The 15,204-nt window shown below is 43.0% G+C and overlaps 1 protein-coding gene across 1 annotated transcript; it reads left to right on the top strand.

Annotated features, from left to right (window-relative positions):
• Positions 1–217: 217 nt before the first annotated feature.
• On the top strand, positions 218–14,608 carry LOC308297245 (uncharacterized protein; the record flags this gene model as incomplete). Its single annotated transcript, XM_080740660.1, has 6 exons — positions 218–304; positions 397–502; positions 6,065–6,208; positions 7,048–7,146; positions 13,344–13,548; positions 14,455–14,608. 6 exons carry the CDS (start codon positions 218–220, stop codon positions 14,606–14,608), a joined length of 795 nt encoding a protein of 264 aa, XP_080596786.1.
• Between the last annotated feature and the right edge of the window lie 596 nt (positions 14,609–15,204).

Below are 15,204 nucleotides of genomic sequence, written 5' to 3'. Positions count from 1 at the left end.
ATACAGTGTGTTGCAATAATACAAATCCCAAGTCACACCAGTGTTCTTCGTCATGTTTGTGAACCACTGGTAAAGACAGATTTATTGTTGACATGAATAAGAAATAAGAAAGGCCTTCCTAAACCATGAACACTGCAAGCCAAATGTTCAATCTCTCTAACCCACACAGGCCATGTTTACAACTGCCATGGTGGAGTCCACACAGGAAAGGGTTAACATGGATGGAGTGGAACCTGAGGTGGTCGACATGTTGCTGAGCTTTGCCTACACTTCAGAGGTGTCCATCTCCACAGCTAATGTGCAGGTAATGTTTTATCATCATAAACTTTATTTATGGTCTCCATTTCTGTCCTACATCAGTGTTTAAAGAACATATGTGTTGCTTATCTGTTCCAGGCCCTGCTAGAAGGAGCCAACTTGATGGATGTCAGAGATGTTGGAGATGCCTGTTATGACTACATGCAGCGTCACATTGATGCAGACAACTGTGGGATCAATAAAGGTATCTATCTTACAATAACATGCACAGAATATCTGTATAGTTAGTGTGGTACGATGTGTACTTCCGTAGGATTTTTGTGCTACATTTTATTTTTTTTGCAGATCCTGGTTCTATAGAGTCCAAACTATGAGAAAATGATGGGTGTCAACTTTTCCGGACCCCCACCCCCTTTCTGGGGGTCATCTAGTTTGGGACCTCCCAGAACAGTACGCCAGCCAGTTAATGTCCAATTTTCAGTTCATTTATTACATTTTGAAGCAGTCAGAACTCAGAATAAGCTTTCTGACTTTTGGTTGGGGTCTTTCCTCACCTGGGACCCCCCAGATGGACCCCTGAGCCTATCTCAGTACTCACTCTGCTCCTGCTCCAGAACAATGTCATATTAGATCATAATTGAATAAATGTTTTTGTAGCTGTGCTCTGAAAACAAAAAAATTAGTTGTAGCAAACACCAGGGGTCTTCCACAGGGGCTTCGGGACCCCTAGTGGGTCCTCAGAGTTACTACACAGTGTAGTTCTTGTGATTTCTTTTAGCTGAACATTTTTTTTTTACTGCTTTGGCTTTTATAGGGACCAAACTGTCAGAAAATGATGGGTGTCAGATTTACCTGACCCCTGCCCCTTTTCTGGGGGGTCATCCATTTAGGACCTTGCAGAACAGTATGCCAGCCAGATAATGTCCAGTGTTGTTTTGAAGGTTTTAAAATCCATAGTATATAATATATTATATCGCACTTTTGAAGCAGCCAAAATAACCTTTCTGACTTTTGGTGGTTGTCTTTTCTCACCTGGGACCCCCGGAATGACCCCTGAGCCTATCTCGGTACTCATTACAGTCCTTGCTCTGCTCCAGAACAGTGACAAATTAGATCATAATTGAAGCATAAAAGCTTTTTTTTGTAGCTGGGCTCTCTGACAACAAAAATGAGTAGCAAATACCAGGGGTCTTCCACAGGGGGTCTGGGACCCCCAGGTGTCCTCAGAGTTACTAAAGGGGGGCACATCTCTTGTCACCCCAGCCAAGACATCTGACTAGAAATACCCTCCACTCTCTGAATTCCATCCATTTTCATCAATTGGTGGAAGCTCATAGGGCAATTTGTCAGGTATCATTTATACTGCATTGTGATGTAGTTGGCATGGATGATATGTGGTAGCAGTGCAGCTCCAAGTTATTTGACTGAAATCCCATCCCATTACCCTGCATTATCACAGATGCAGGGTTGTTGGACCAAAGTGTTCCAATGACTCCAATGTTGATGGAAATAAGTAAGCCTTGCCCAGCCCTGAGGCTCATAGGGCAGGAGTCTATTTCTTTGAGGCTGCTTGAGGTACATTAACTACCCCTGGACAGTGGACATGATAATAGTTTGTCACAGGAACATACCCCAATCCAGCCTTTGATGCTGAGGTCATACATTCAAGATATATGACAAGGTCCATATATGGAGTTCCCTGATGTCTTCAATATTAAGCCCATATCCAACAGGACTTCATATGGGAATGCCCATATATGGAGGCCACATCTGCCACATACCACACTAACATAATAGATAGATAGATACCTTTATTATCCCACGGGGGAAATTCAGTTGCCCAGAGTCAGCACAACAGTTTAAGGTTACAAGTTACAAAGAAGTAAGAAAAAGAAAAGGGTATGTTGTCAGTTGTCATGGACTTTCACATAACAAATAACTGAGTAAGCATGTTTGGGCTCTCACAGCATATCTCCATATACACATGGATCTCCATATATGGGTACCAGGGGTCCGATATACATCACTGGCCAGATGGCAAAGAATTGGCGCCCTGAGGCATCTTACTAGTTAATAATACTGAGAATACTAATAAACCATCAAGTACACTACACAAACCCAGGATACATAAAACTAACAGTTTCTAATATTATTCTTGCAAGAATAGGGCCAAAACTGAAACAGCCTTTTGGCTGGCCCCCTGTAGTAACTCTGAGGACACCTGGGGGTCCCGGACCCTGTGGAAGACCCCTGGTATTAGCTACTCATTTTTGTTGTCAGGTACAGAGCCCAGGTACAGGTACAAAAGCTTTTATGCTTCAATTATGATCTAATTCGACACAGAATCAGAGCAAGGACTGTACTGAGATAGGCTCAGGGGTCATTCCGGGGGGTCCCAGGTGAGGAGAGACCCCCACCAAAAGTCATAAAGATTATTCTGGCTGCTTCAAAAGTGCAATATATGAACTTAGAATGTTTTAAAACCTTCAAAACAACTATAATATTAAGAAATTGGACATTATCTGGCTGACATACTGTTCTGCGAGGTCCTAAACTAGATGACCCCCCAGAAAGGGGGCAGGGGTCAGGAAAATCTGACACCCATCATTTTCTGACAATTTGGTCCCTATAAAAGCCAAAGCAGTAACAAAATACATTTTAGCAAAGAAATCCTTAGAAGTACACTTATCACACTAGGTAGTAACTCCGAGGACCCCTAGGGGTCCCGAAGCCCCTGTGGAAGACCCCTAGTATTTATTACTACTTTTTTGTTTAAAAAAAATAACTTTTATGCTTCAATTATGATCTAATATGACATTGTTCTGGAGCCAGGAGCAGAGCGAGTACTGAGATAGGCTCAGGGGTCCATCTGGGGGGTCCCAGGTGAGGAAAGACCCCAACCAAAAGTCAGAAAGCTTATTCTGACTGCTTCAAAAGTGTACTTTTGGTACTGGTACTGTTCTGGGAGGTCCCAAACTAGATGACCCCCAGAAAGGGGGTGGGGGTCCGGAAAAGTTGACACTCACCATTTTCTCATAGTTTGGACTCTATAGAACCAGGATCTGCAAAAAAATCAATTTTAGCACAAAAATCCTACGGGAGCTGTTTTTTGGACGCATCGTACCACACTAAGTGGTCTGTTTGTAATTAATCCAATAGTATACTGTACTATTGGGTATGCAAATAAATAATGAAGGTTTAGGAAAAATACGTTTTGGAAAGTCATCATTTTATTTTCAGTTTCTGTCCACGATGCCTGCTGGGGAACTTAAATGCCTATAAAGTGGGATTAATTATGAACTCATGAACTAATTAAATTGCAGAGGTGACTGCAAGGTAAATGCATAATTATGACAACACAAAATTCTCCCCATTATGCAAGTACATTTTGATTAAAACTGATTGATATAGGCCTACAGTATATTGTGCATTAATAAATAGGCCTACATTTTAAAGGGATATTTGAGCACCCCAGAGATATGGGAGCACCCCAGACAATTTTTAAGTTGCTCGATTCAGTATTTAGATAGTTGATATTAGACACGCCCCATACATTGTAACTCCAACTCCATTTTAACTATGCTGGATCAATCAAAAACACACTTCTTTGTTTCTGATGACAAATTCTTTCCAAAATAATTATTGAGTGCTCTACCCTGATTTTCACTTTCCTCCTTCTAGACCTCACTGTCCTTTCTGTGTGTAAAGAGGAGGATTCCTCTGAACAGCAGGAGAGGAGTCCCAGTCTGGTCCAGGTGAAACCAGAACCTCCACAGATTAAAGAGGAACAGCAGGAGATGGACCCGAGACATGGACCGTTTGATGCAAGGATGCAACCTGTAGTAAAGTTGTACAGGATAGGTATGTAGTGTTTTATTAACAACCTGTAGTAAAGTTGTACAGAATAGGTATGTAGTGTTTTATTAACAACCTGTAGTAAAGTTGTACAGGATGGGTATGTTGTGTTTTATATTTTATTAACTTGATGTCTCAACTGACTACTACATATAGAAGTCTGTATTTAGAGAATCATATTTTCATACATAGTAGCAGATCTACAAGCTACATGCTATACAGTATTTTGAGGACGGTTGCTTAAAATTTCGAATGACCAACAGTAAGGAGTTGCAAAGTAGCCGGTGTATCTCAACTCTCACTAGAATGAAACCTTTGACCAAAATAATGCCAGCTGTAGAACCAACTAAACATTGTATGGAAAATGTTCAAGTTCAAACACTCTGGTTTATTTCATGTATCTTTTGTCTAGACTTCCTGCACCTCCCTGCATGTAAAGAGGAGGAGGAGAAGAATCCTGGTCTGGTCCAGGAGGAACCAGAGCCTCCACACATTAAAGAGGAACAGCAGGAGCTGCTTCAAAGACCAGAGGAGGCTGCTGGGTCAACGTTGACATTACTAGCAGTGAAACATGAAGATGACGATGTAAACAGAGAGACAGAGCCTCTAGCCAGCACCTCAGCTGAACACATGAAAACACAAGCTGATGTAGAGGACAGTGGAGCATCACAACCAACTAGTGATGACCAGCTCCTCTCTTCACACTGTTCTGAATCTGACACTGAAGACAGTGATGACCAGCTCCTCTCTTCACACTGTTCTGAATCTGACACTGAAGACAGTGATGAGTGGAAGGAGACCAGGGAAGGCCAGTCAGCTTTAAACAAACTGAAATCAGTCAAGGCACAACATGTGAGCAACAAGCTGTCCCAGGACCTGAAATCATCAAAACAAACTTCAGTCATGAGGAGTGTGACAGGAAAGAGAAGCTTTCATTGCAAAGAGTGTGGCAAAGGCTTTGGTCAAATGGCATATGTGAAGATACACATGAGATCTCATACAGGGGAAAAGCCGTTTCTTTGTACAATTTGTGCCAAAGGCTTTAATCAAACGTGTAATCTGAAGAGACACATGACAACTCATACAGGGGAAAAGCCGTTTCTTTGTACAATTTGTGCCAAAGGCTTTGCTCACATGCAACATCTGAAGTTTCACATGAGATCTCATACAGGGGAAAAGCCCTTCACTTGTACAGTATGTGCCAAAGGCTTTGCTCATACGCATCATCTGAAGATACACATGAGATCTCATACAGGAGAAAAACCCCTTTCTTGTACAATTTGTGCTAAAGGCTTTGCTCAAATGGCACAACTGAAGGCACACATGAGATCTCATACAGGAGAAAGGCCCTTTTCTTGTACAATTTGTGCCAAAGGCTTTTCTCAAAAGGGTTATTTGAATACACACATGAGATTTCATACAGGAGAAAAACCCTTTTCTTGTACAGTTTGTGCCAAAGGCTTTACTGACATAAGTGGTCTGAAGAAACACATGAGATCTCACACAGGAGACAAACCCTTCACTTGTACAGTTTGTGCAAAAGGCTTTGCTAGAACGGATGTGCTGAAGGCTCACATGACATCTCATACAGGGGAAAAGCCGTTTCTTTGTACAATTTGTGCTAAAGGCTTTGCTCTAATGCAACATCTGAAGAGACACATGAGATCTCATACAGGAGAAAAGCCCTTTTCTTGTACAATTTGTGACAAAGGGTTTTCTCAAAAGGGTAGTTTGAATACACACATGAGATTTCATACCGGAGAAAAACCCTTTTCTTGTACAGTTTGTGCCAAAGGCTTTTCTCGAATGAATAATATGAAGAAACACATGATATCTCATGCAGGAGAAAAACCCTTTGCTTGTACAGTTTGTGCGAAAGGCTTTGCTACAAAGGGTAATCTGAAGACACACATTAGGACTCATACAGGGGAAAAACCCTATGTTTGTACAGTTTGTGCCAAAGGCTTTACTGAGATGTGTGATCTGAAGAAACACATGAGGACTCATACAGGAGAAAAGCCCTTCACTTGTACAGTTTGTGACAAAGGCTTTACTCAAATGGTCTCGCTGAAGAGGCACATGAGGACCCACACAGGTAACAATATAGCACTATCTGTATCTATTTGAAAATGCTCTCAATGTTATGTCACACTGTGTCATAGAACATGGTATTCTTTGAGACAGACATATATGGGAATTTCAGGGCTTGGCCAAATGCACCTTTGCTTCTCCAGGTCAACAACACAGCTTTCACCAATGGAATTACATTACAGAACGTACAATTACATTTTATGGGTTTATTTCATCATAGTCTAACATATGGTAAAGTAGTAGTGCAGTTAATTGCAACAACCACCAATCTAGTTAACATTTTAAATGGAAACGTCAAACATTCTAAGCTTTCCGCGATTCTGCCAATACATCCCGGGATTTTGCTTGCCAAACGTGGAAATCCCATGACGTTGATACCCTTCCCTTATTGGCTCACACTAGGCAGAAGAATAAAATAAGGCAAAACTATCTAACAGATCCAACATGGTATAACATGGTAAGATAGAGTGCTACTCTTACTTTATTGTGACACTGTGTCATACAACATGTTATGAACAGGTCAAAACAGTCTAACAGATGTGATACTGTATGGAGATACAAGGTTTATGGCCGACAGCATTTAAACCACATTAAATCAACACAATTAATATGTTGCTCATTATACCCTGTACTGTACCCCCTAACATGTATACTATTCCCAATATGTCATTTATTTACCCAAGTCTCCAAATGATATGCATTTCCATATATATATATATATATATATATATATATATATATATATATATATATATATATATATATACATACACACACTCTCTCACACACACACACACACACACATTATTTACATAAAATATACATTTTCATGTGTGTTTCTAGAAGCAGACAAGAAGCAGCAACAGTCCTCCTCTGATGGAGAGCCTGTTAAAAAGAAGAGCAGAACCTCCACCGCTGAACTGCAGGGGGCGCAAAGTGACGGTAAGAGAGATAACAAACATGTATTATTATTGTTGTTATTTTTGATAACATTGACATTAAACAGGGTTTAAGTGATACATATCCACGAGTTTCCAACGCCCCATTGTGCATTGCGCAGACGTCTGTACCGAGCTTCCGGCGCCGATTTACAAGCTCACAACGGGTTGCATCTGCGACGCGACGTGAGCTTGTATGTCTGCTGTTAAACCCGGAAGTTTGGTCCTGATAGTCTCCAGTAAACTCCCACGGAAACGTGTGTATATCAAATCAAATCAAATCACGTTTATTTATAGAGCACATTTAAAAACAACTTTCATCGTACCAAAGTGCTATACAGACATTTCATCATTCAGGTAATACAGTAAAGAAAACATCTCAAGGTATAACAATAGAAGCAATAAACACAATTACAATGTAGTAAACTAAAACAATGCGATAAAAACAGATAAAATGTGTCAGGGGGATTCAAAAGCTTGTGAGTAAAACAGGGTTTTGAGCCTGGATTTAAAAGAGTCAATGGAGGGGGCAGATCTAATATGGAGTGGAATGCTGTTCCAAAGCTTCGGAGCAGCGACGGAAAAGGCGCGGTCACCTCTACGAGTCAGGTTGGATGGTGGGACATCTAATAGACCTAGGTCAGTTGACCTTAGGTGCCATCTGGTGGTGGGGGGGTGGTTTATAAGGCCAGTAATATAAGCGGGGGCAAGTCCATGTAGGGCTTTGTATACAAACAGGAGAGAAATTTAATTCTAAATTGGACTGGTAGCCAGTGCAGGGAGGCTAGGACGGGGGTGATGTGGTCTCTTTTCTTGGTGCCGGTCAAGAGCCTGGCTGCTGAATTTTGAATGAGTTGGAGACGAGATAGGGCTGACTGACTGATTCCTGTGTAGAGTGAGTTACAGTAGTCTAACCGGGATGTTATGAGGGCGTGTATGACAATTTCGAGGTTATGGGTGGAGAGAAATGACTTAATTTTTGATATGGAGCGGAGGTGAAAGAAGCTGGATTTAACTACTGCGTTTATCTGTTTATCGAACTTGAAATCGGAATCAAAGGGGACGCCCAGATTCTTGGCATGGGGCTTAACGAGGCCGGATAGGTTGCCTAGGTCGTTCTGAATCTGTGTGATGGAGTCTGGGGGGCCAAATAGGATTATTTCAGATTTTGAATCATTGAGTTGAAGGAAGTTGTTTGCCATCCAGCATTTGATGTCTGTAAGGCAGCTTCTCAGGTTGTCGAGTTGTGAATGATTATTTGGTGTCAGGGGGAGGTAGATCTGTGTGTCATCGGCGTAGCAGTGAAATGATATATTGTATTTGCGGAATATTTGGCCTAGGGGGAGCATATAAATGGAAAATAAAATGGGGCCCAGGATTGATCCCTGAGGGACCCCGCAGGAGAGACAGGCGGGGGGGGAGGAGAAGTTGCCAATGTTAACAGTAAAGGTTCTGTCACTGAGGTAGGAGGTGAACCAGCTCAGCGCTGTGCTGTCAATACCAGCATTTTGCTGGAGACGCTGGAGTAAAATGTCATGATCGACTGTGTCGAATGCTGCACTAAGATCTAAAAGTAACAGGATGGCACAGTTGCCAAGATCAGTGGTGCGGAGAAGGTCATTATGGACCATTAATAGTGCGGACTCTGTACTGTGGTTGGCTTTGAATCCGGACTGAAATGTTTCTGTGATATTGTTGTGGAGTAGGTAGGGGATGAGTTGACTGAGGATGACCTTTTCGAGTACTTTGGATATGAAGGGTAATTTGGAAATAGGCCTATAATTACTGGGAAGGGAGGGGTCTGTATTTGTTTTCTTGAGAAGGGGCTGGACTACGGCTTGTTTAAAACAAGATGGAACGGTACCAGTGGCCAGGGAGCTGTTGATAATGCTTAGAATACTGGGCCCGGTTGTGTTAACAACCTCCTTCAGGAGTGTCGAGGGAATGATGTCAAGTGGACAAGAAGTAGTTTTCATAGTGGAGATGATTTTGATTAGGGTTGGGAGTGTAATTGGGAGGAAGCTGTCTAATTTGGATGTGCAGAGCATTGGATTGTTTGTGTTCGGTGCGAGAAGGGGCATGTTATTTCTGATGGTGGTGACTTTACTAATGAAAAAATTTTGAAAATCAATGCACTTTGATAATGACAGGTCCGGGATTGTACTGGTGAGAGGGTGAATGACAGAGTTTATAGTTTTGAAGAGGATCTGTGGGTTATGGGAGTTATTGGAGATTAGATTAGAAAAGTATTTTGATCTTGCTTTGTTAAGTGAGTCCTGATATTTGAGGCGGTTGTTTCTTAGCATTTCAAATGAAATCTGGAGCTTGTCTTTTTTCCATCTTCTTTCGGATTTTCTGCATTCCCTCCTCAGGGCTCTGGTGTTGTCATTCAGCCAGGGACAGCCTTTAGGCTTAGGTTTACTGAATTTAAGTGGTGCAATGGTGTCCAGGATAGTTGTGCAGGTGGAATTGAAAAGGGAGGTGAGTTCCTCAGTGCTGATAGATGGGGGAGGGGCCTCTATAAAGCGGATGCTTGGAGCAGCTATGAGGGCCTCTGAGAAATTATTGGCAGTCAGTGGGTTAATGAAACGAGAGTAGCGAGTGGGAAGTTGTGGTTTTGGAGGGGGTTGTGGTAGAACTGTATTAAATAGAATATTGCTATGGTCTGATAAACAGGGAGCTAAGACTTCAATTATGTTGACATTGAGGCCAAATGATAAAACAAGGTCTAGGGTATGGCCCAGCCTGTGAGTGGGACCGGTGTTGAGGATTGAAAGGTTAAAGGAATCGATTAAATGCATGAAATCAGTGACAAGGGGTTTAGAGGGGCAACAAACATGAATGTTCAGGTCCCCCAGGATCAGAGCTTGATCAAAGTTAGTTATAGTGTTAGTGAGAAATGATGCAAATTGATTTATGAAGTCCTTGTGGTACTTTGGTGGCCGGTATATGAGTGCTATTAAGAGTGGATTAACAGAGTCCAATTTTATAACTTGCGCCTCAAAGCTTGGGAACTGATCAATATTTATTTGATGGAATTTAAAGCTATTTTTGAACACGGCAGCTAGACCCCCGTAGCCAGAACGTCCAGAGGATCTAGGTGAGCTCAGAAAGCTGTAATTCTCAGGGCAGAGTTCAACAAGTGGGGCCAACTCATCTACGTGGAGCCATGTTTCCGTCAAAAATAAAAAATCCAGGCTATGGTCAGTGAGAAGGTCCTTTAGATGACCAGTTTTATTTGTTAGAGATCTTGTATTATACAGGGACATTTTTACTGTGATGAGTTTATTAGGGACAAGGGGCTCCCTCACCAGTGTGGAGAGATTTTGAGGGACTACACCACGTTGCTTTGCGTGTGTTGTGAAAGACAGTAAAGATGGATGGGAGGGGAAACAGTGGGGTTTTGTAATATTCCTGTTGGAAATATGGACAGGAATTGAGTTGTATGTGGGTACATCAAATAGGCTAATAGTCAATGGTATTATTGTGGAGATGGGGGTAGAAAGACTGCCGGGCCGCCAGGGGGCGACAGAGTGGTTGCTAGAATGTTGACCGGAGGTGGTCAATCGGCATGCTTTGTTTGAGGAAGTGTTTGTGATGCTACGGAGCTTCGTAGGTTGTGCGTTAGTATTTGGCATCCAAAATGATTTAGGTGTAGGCCGTCGGGGGCAAAGAAATGTGCGTGATTACAGAACAGAGGAAAGTTGGGGATATAATATAAATTGTAGGAGTGACAAGCGAACTGGAGCCAATAATGCAGAGCGGACAATCTGCTAAAACAAGCATCCCCGCGACCTATTGTGGGCAATGGACCGGATATGTAAATTGACTTTCCACAGCTGCTGAGGATATTAAAAACGAGTTGGAATTGGATCCGTGTGTTTTCAGAGTGGCGATCATTTGTACCGGAGTGGAAAATGATGCGTGTGACGGTGGACGGGAGTGAAGCCAGCAGACCGGGGAGTTTGTCGCGGAGTTGAGCGGTGGTGGCTCCGGGGAAACAGTGCGTTATAGCATTACGGAATCTAACATGTTTTACGATGGAATCGCCGATAACTGCCGTGGTGGGTGTAATCACCAGGAGAGGCTGTGGAGTGGATACATGCCGGGCGTTCGGGGATTGTGTTGGTGTGATGGGGTTCATTGTGGGATTCTGCAGTGGCCTATTTCCAGGCCATTTCCAAGTGTTGGACAGTGTAACGGGGGTGGGCTTCTTCAGTGAAGGCTGCCCAGAGCCTGTGGGATTTACCGAGCGGCGTTTTACCGCAGCTTTTAAAATATCCTGGCGAGGCCTTTTCTGGACTTTGGTGGTTGTGGTCGTGCTGACCGGGACCAATGGACGGGACAACGGGCAGTTGGAAGACGAACCCGAGTTCAGTGCGGGGAAATCAGTCATATCCAGAATGGAAAACATGTTGCTGGTGGGCAGCGGGGGGAGCAGAGGCGGGGGGGAGGCTAGCCTCCCGCCGCTGCCCCGGGACACCGCTGTCCAGGGGGTTGAGCTGGCTGATGGTTTTATTTTTCGCCTGGTGACATCCACGACGGAGACCGCTGGATTTAGCCCAGCCGCTGAGGCCACTGGACCCGCGGCAGGGACTGTTGTCTCCAGCTCCCGTGCATTGGAGAGGAGGCAGCGGCGAGGAGCAGGATCAGCGGCGGGGACTGTTGTATCCAGCTCCCGTGCATTGGAGAGGAGGCAGCGGCGAGGAGCAGGATCAGCGGCGGGGACTGTTGTATCCAGCTCCCGTGCCTTGGAGGTAAAGCAGCGGGGTAGAACGGGATCAGCGGCGCGAACCGTTACCGTAACGGTTTCGTCCAGCTCCCGCGGGCAGGAGGGCCGGGGACGTGGACGGTCGGTACCGGTGTCGGGGACAGTGGAGTCCAGTTCAATGGAGGCGCTGGAGTCAGTAGCTTGGGGAGCAGGATCATGGCAGAAGGAATATAAGGAGTCCAGGAGCAGCTCATCATCCTGGATTTGGTGTAGTGTGGAGATTCTTCCCTCCAGCATGGACACTCTCTGCTTCAGGTGGAGACAACCGTCGCAGCCAGGTGTCAAGGTGAGTGCCATGGTGGTGGTGGTTGCTGGGGGAAGAAAAATAGATGGCGAGGGCACCACAACGGGTGCCCACAATAGATGTTAGACCTCAGTAGCAGAACCCGGAGGCCGGGGCACAGAGAGGAGTGAACCGGTCGGGAACGGGACTTACCAACAAGGCCCAGAGTCTGGGCCTGTGAGTTGGATCGGCATAAGATCGTGTAGAGCCGGTGGCGGTCTTGCGATGTCGGATCCGGTGGTAGTGGTGTATTTAGCCTAGGAAGGCTAGCTGGCAGCTGTCAGACTGCTGCTGAAGGTGCTAGGCTGGCTAGCAGACAGCCGGTAGCGGGTGAACTGAAGCCAGACAGGCGTGTAAAAGTGACCGATCGCTGCGATCTTTGTATGTATGAGATGTTGACAGTTAAAACTACCATCTCTAAAGATAAAACTTAAAATTGACAAGTAAAAATAATAAAAACAGGGCTGTTTTGGCGGCGTGGTTCAGCGTTCAGCGTTTGGGGCGCAGCGTTCACGCATGCGCAAAGTCGCATGCGTGAACGCCCCTATATAATTAGGGGTGCAACAATACTTGTATCGATATCGAACTGTTCAATATGAGGGTGTACCGAACCGCATGACCCTGTACCGAACAATACAATACAATACCACTCCACATCCACATTCCCCTGGAACCCCCTCAAGGACCCCTAGGGGTCCACAGAGCCCACTTGGAGAACCACTACTCTAGAGGTTGGGTACCGTATTTTTCAAAGTTAAAACAAAGAAATACGTATTTATAAAAATACATTTATAAATCAAGGACATGTTTATTTTTGTATCAAAAAAATATCGAACCGTGACAACAAAATGTCGAACCAAATCGAACCGTGAATTTTGTGTATCGTTGCACCCCTAATATATATATATATATATATATATATATATATATATATATATATGTGTATATATATATATATATATATATATATATATATATATATATATATATATATATATATATATATATATATATACATATATATATGTGTATATATATATATATATATATATATATATATATATATATATATATATATATATATATACACATATATATATATATATCGTTGTAGTGTTCATTGCATTGTGTGTTGTTTTCTGTACAGAGGGCCATTCATTGCTGGGAGTGAAGGGTGACAACAAGTCCAAGAAGAAGGGGGCAGGCCGGCCCAAAGGCTCCAAAAGTAAAGAGAAAGATTTAACCTCCAGGTCCAAACCTCAGCAGGATGAGAGGTCCTCCTACCCTGCAGAGACCATGGACAGCACTGGGACAGGAGCAGTAGAGTCAGGCAGTGGTGGCTCTTGTGACAGGTAAGGACGCCACAAACTGCACCATGAAACATTTAGAGCTCCACTGATCTGCTGCTAGCCTGCTAGTCCTGACTCATGCTGGCCCAGACCTGCTGGCACTGAGCCCAGCCTTCACCTTGATAAGCTTTAGATGTTTAGGATTATACAATACTGCCATTTGAAGCCAGCCTGACTGGCATGGTTTTGAGGAAAGTCAGTTTGTTGCCTACCACTGATTGTTCTAGATATAGTAAAGAAAATTAAATCTACAATAAAAATATAATATAGCCTACAGATATGGTTATTGGAATATCCTAATATTTATGGACAGGCATAGACAGAGACAATGTGCACTGTGAGCTTGTAGATCGGCTATTTTCACTACTTCTTAAATAGGCCTATTTCTTTTCTGAGATCATTTGTATTTTATTTTGTTTTATTTTATTCATGAAATTAGAAAAATCATTTACTTATTTTTTTGTAATAATGAAATGTTTAGCTTCTTTTGGGAAGGAATGTTTTTTGAAAATGTTTTGAAATGATAATTAAAAATGGAATTTAGGAAACCAAAAATTAAGGGACCCATAAAAATGGGCATGTCCACGACCCACACATGGGTCCCGACCCAGTATTTGGGAAACAGTGTTGTAAATCACAGATGATTTATTTAGTGGATTCTCCTGGCTGACGTTTTGCAATCTAGCTAGCCATCGTCAAAGAAAAGGTTGATCCTCTAATGAGTTGTTACGAGTTGTAACTCGAGCTCAGTAATATATATAATGGTCTGTTCTTGAGAGATGGCATTTCATGTCAGCCTGACTGACATGGTTTTGAGGAAAGTCAGCTTTCCCCACAACCATGTGGACAAAATCAATGATCAAACATCTATATTCTTGTGAGAATAATGCAATGTTGGCCTTTTCCCAGTTTGGTCCAGGTGAAACCAGAACCACCCCAGGTTAAAGAGGAACAGCAGGAGATGAGTTCCAGTCTGGCCCAGGAGGAACTCGAAGTTCCACAGATTAAAGAAGAACAAGTGGGGCCAGTTCAAAGACCAGAGGATCACCGTCAACATTACTAGATAGGAGGACAAGTGGAGACACTCTCTCAGGTGAACTGTAACTGATGAAAAAATTATAATCATAGAATACAATGTTAATGATTAACAGTTGAAACATAATCAAATTGTGAGGCTAATTAAGAAACAAACCTCTGAAATAGGCTCCAGGTCTAGATCAATGCAAAGAAATTAGTGTAAGATTTTAATATTAGAACATTATCAGTTGGTAATACAACACAGCTTGCATGTTATATCAAAACCTTTTTTCTTTTTTCTTTCTTATGCATCAGAGAACTCATACAGGAGAGAAACCTTACCACTGTGAACAGTGTGGGAAAACGTTCACTTGGAGCAGTCATCTCAAATAGAGGTCTTCACGGGTCCGATTTTAACTACCTGAACCCAAATGGAGCCGAACCCAAATGGCCCCATCTGTTATTTGGAATTTGAGAACCGTTACCCGAGCAGCCCCGAGACCTGATGGATCCGATCCGAACCGCCTGTTATCAGAAAGATTTGATCCGATACCTGGGCAGAGATGTCGGAACCGGAGCCGAGATCCTAAATGACTGAATGTCACCTTTATTATGACGAGCTGTAAATATGATGTATTTCTT

The sequence above is a fragment of the Nannobrachium achirus genome (genome assembly GCF_963921795.1).
Source record: "Nannobrachium achirus genome assembly, chromosome: 1".
In the NCBI taxonomy this organism is placed as follows: Eukaryota; Metazoa; Chordata; class Actinopteri; order Myctophiformes; family Myctophidae; genus Nannobrachium; species Nannobrachium achirus.
This window is presented reverse-complemented; position numbering and strand designations above follow the sequence as displayed.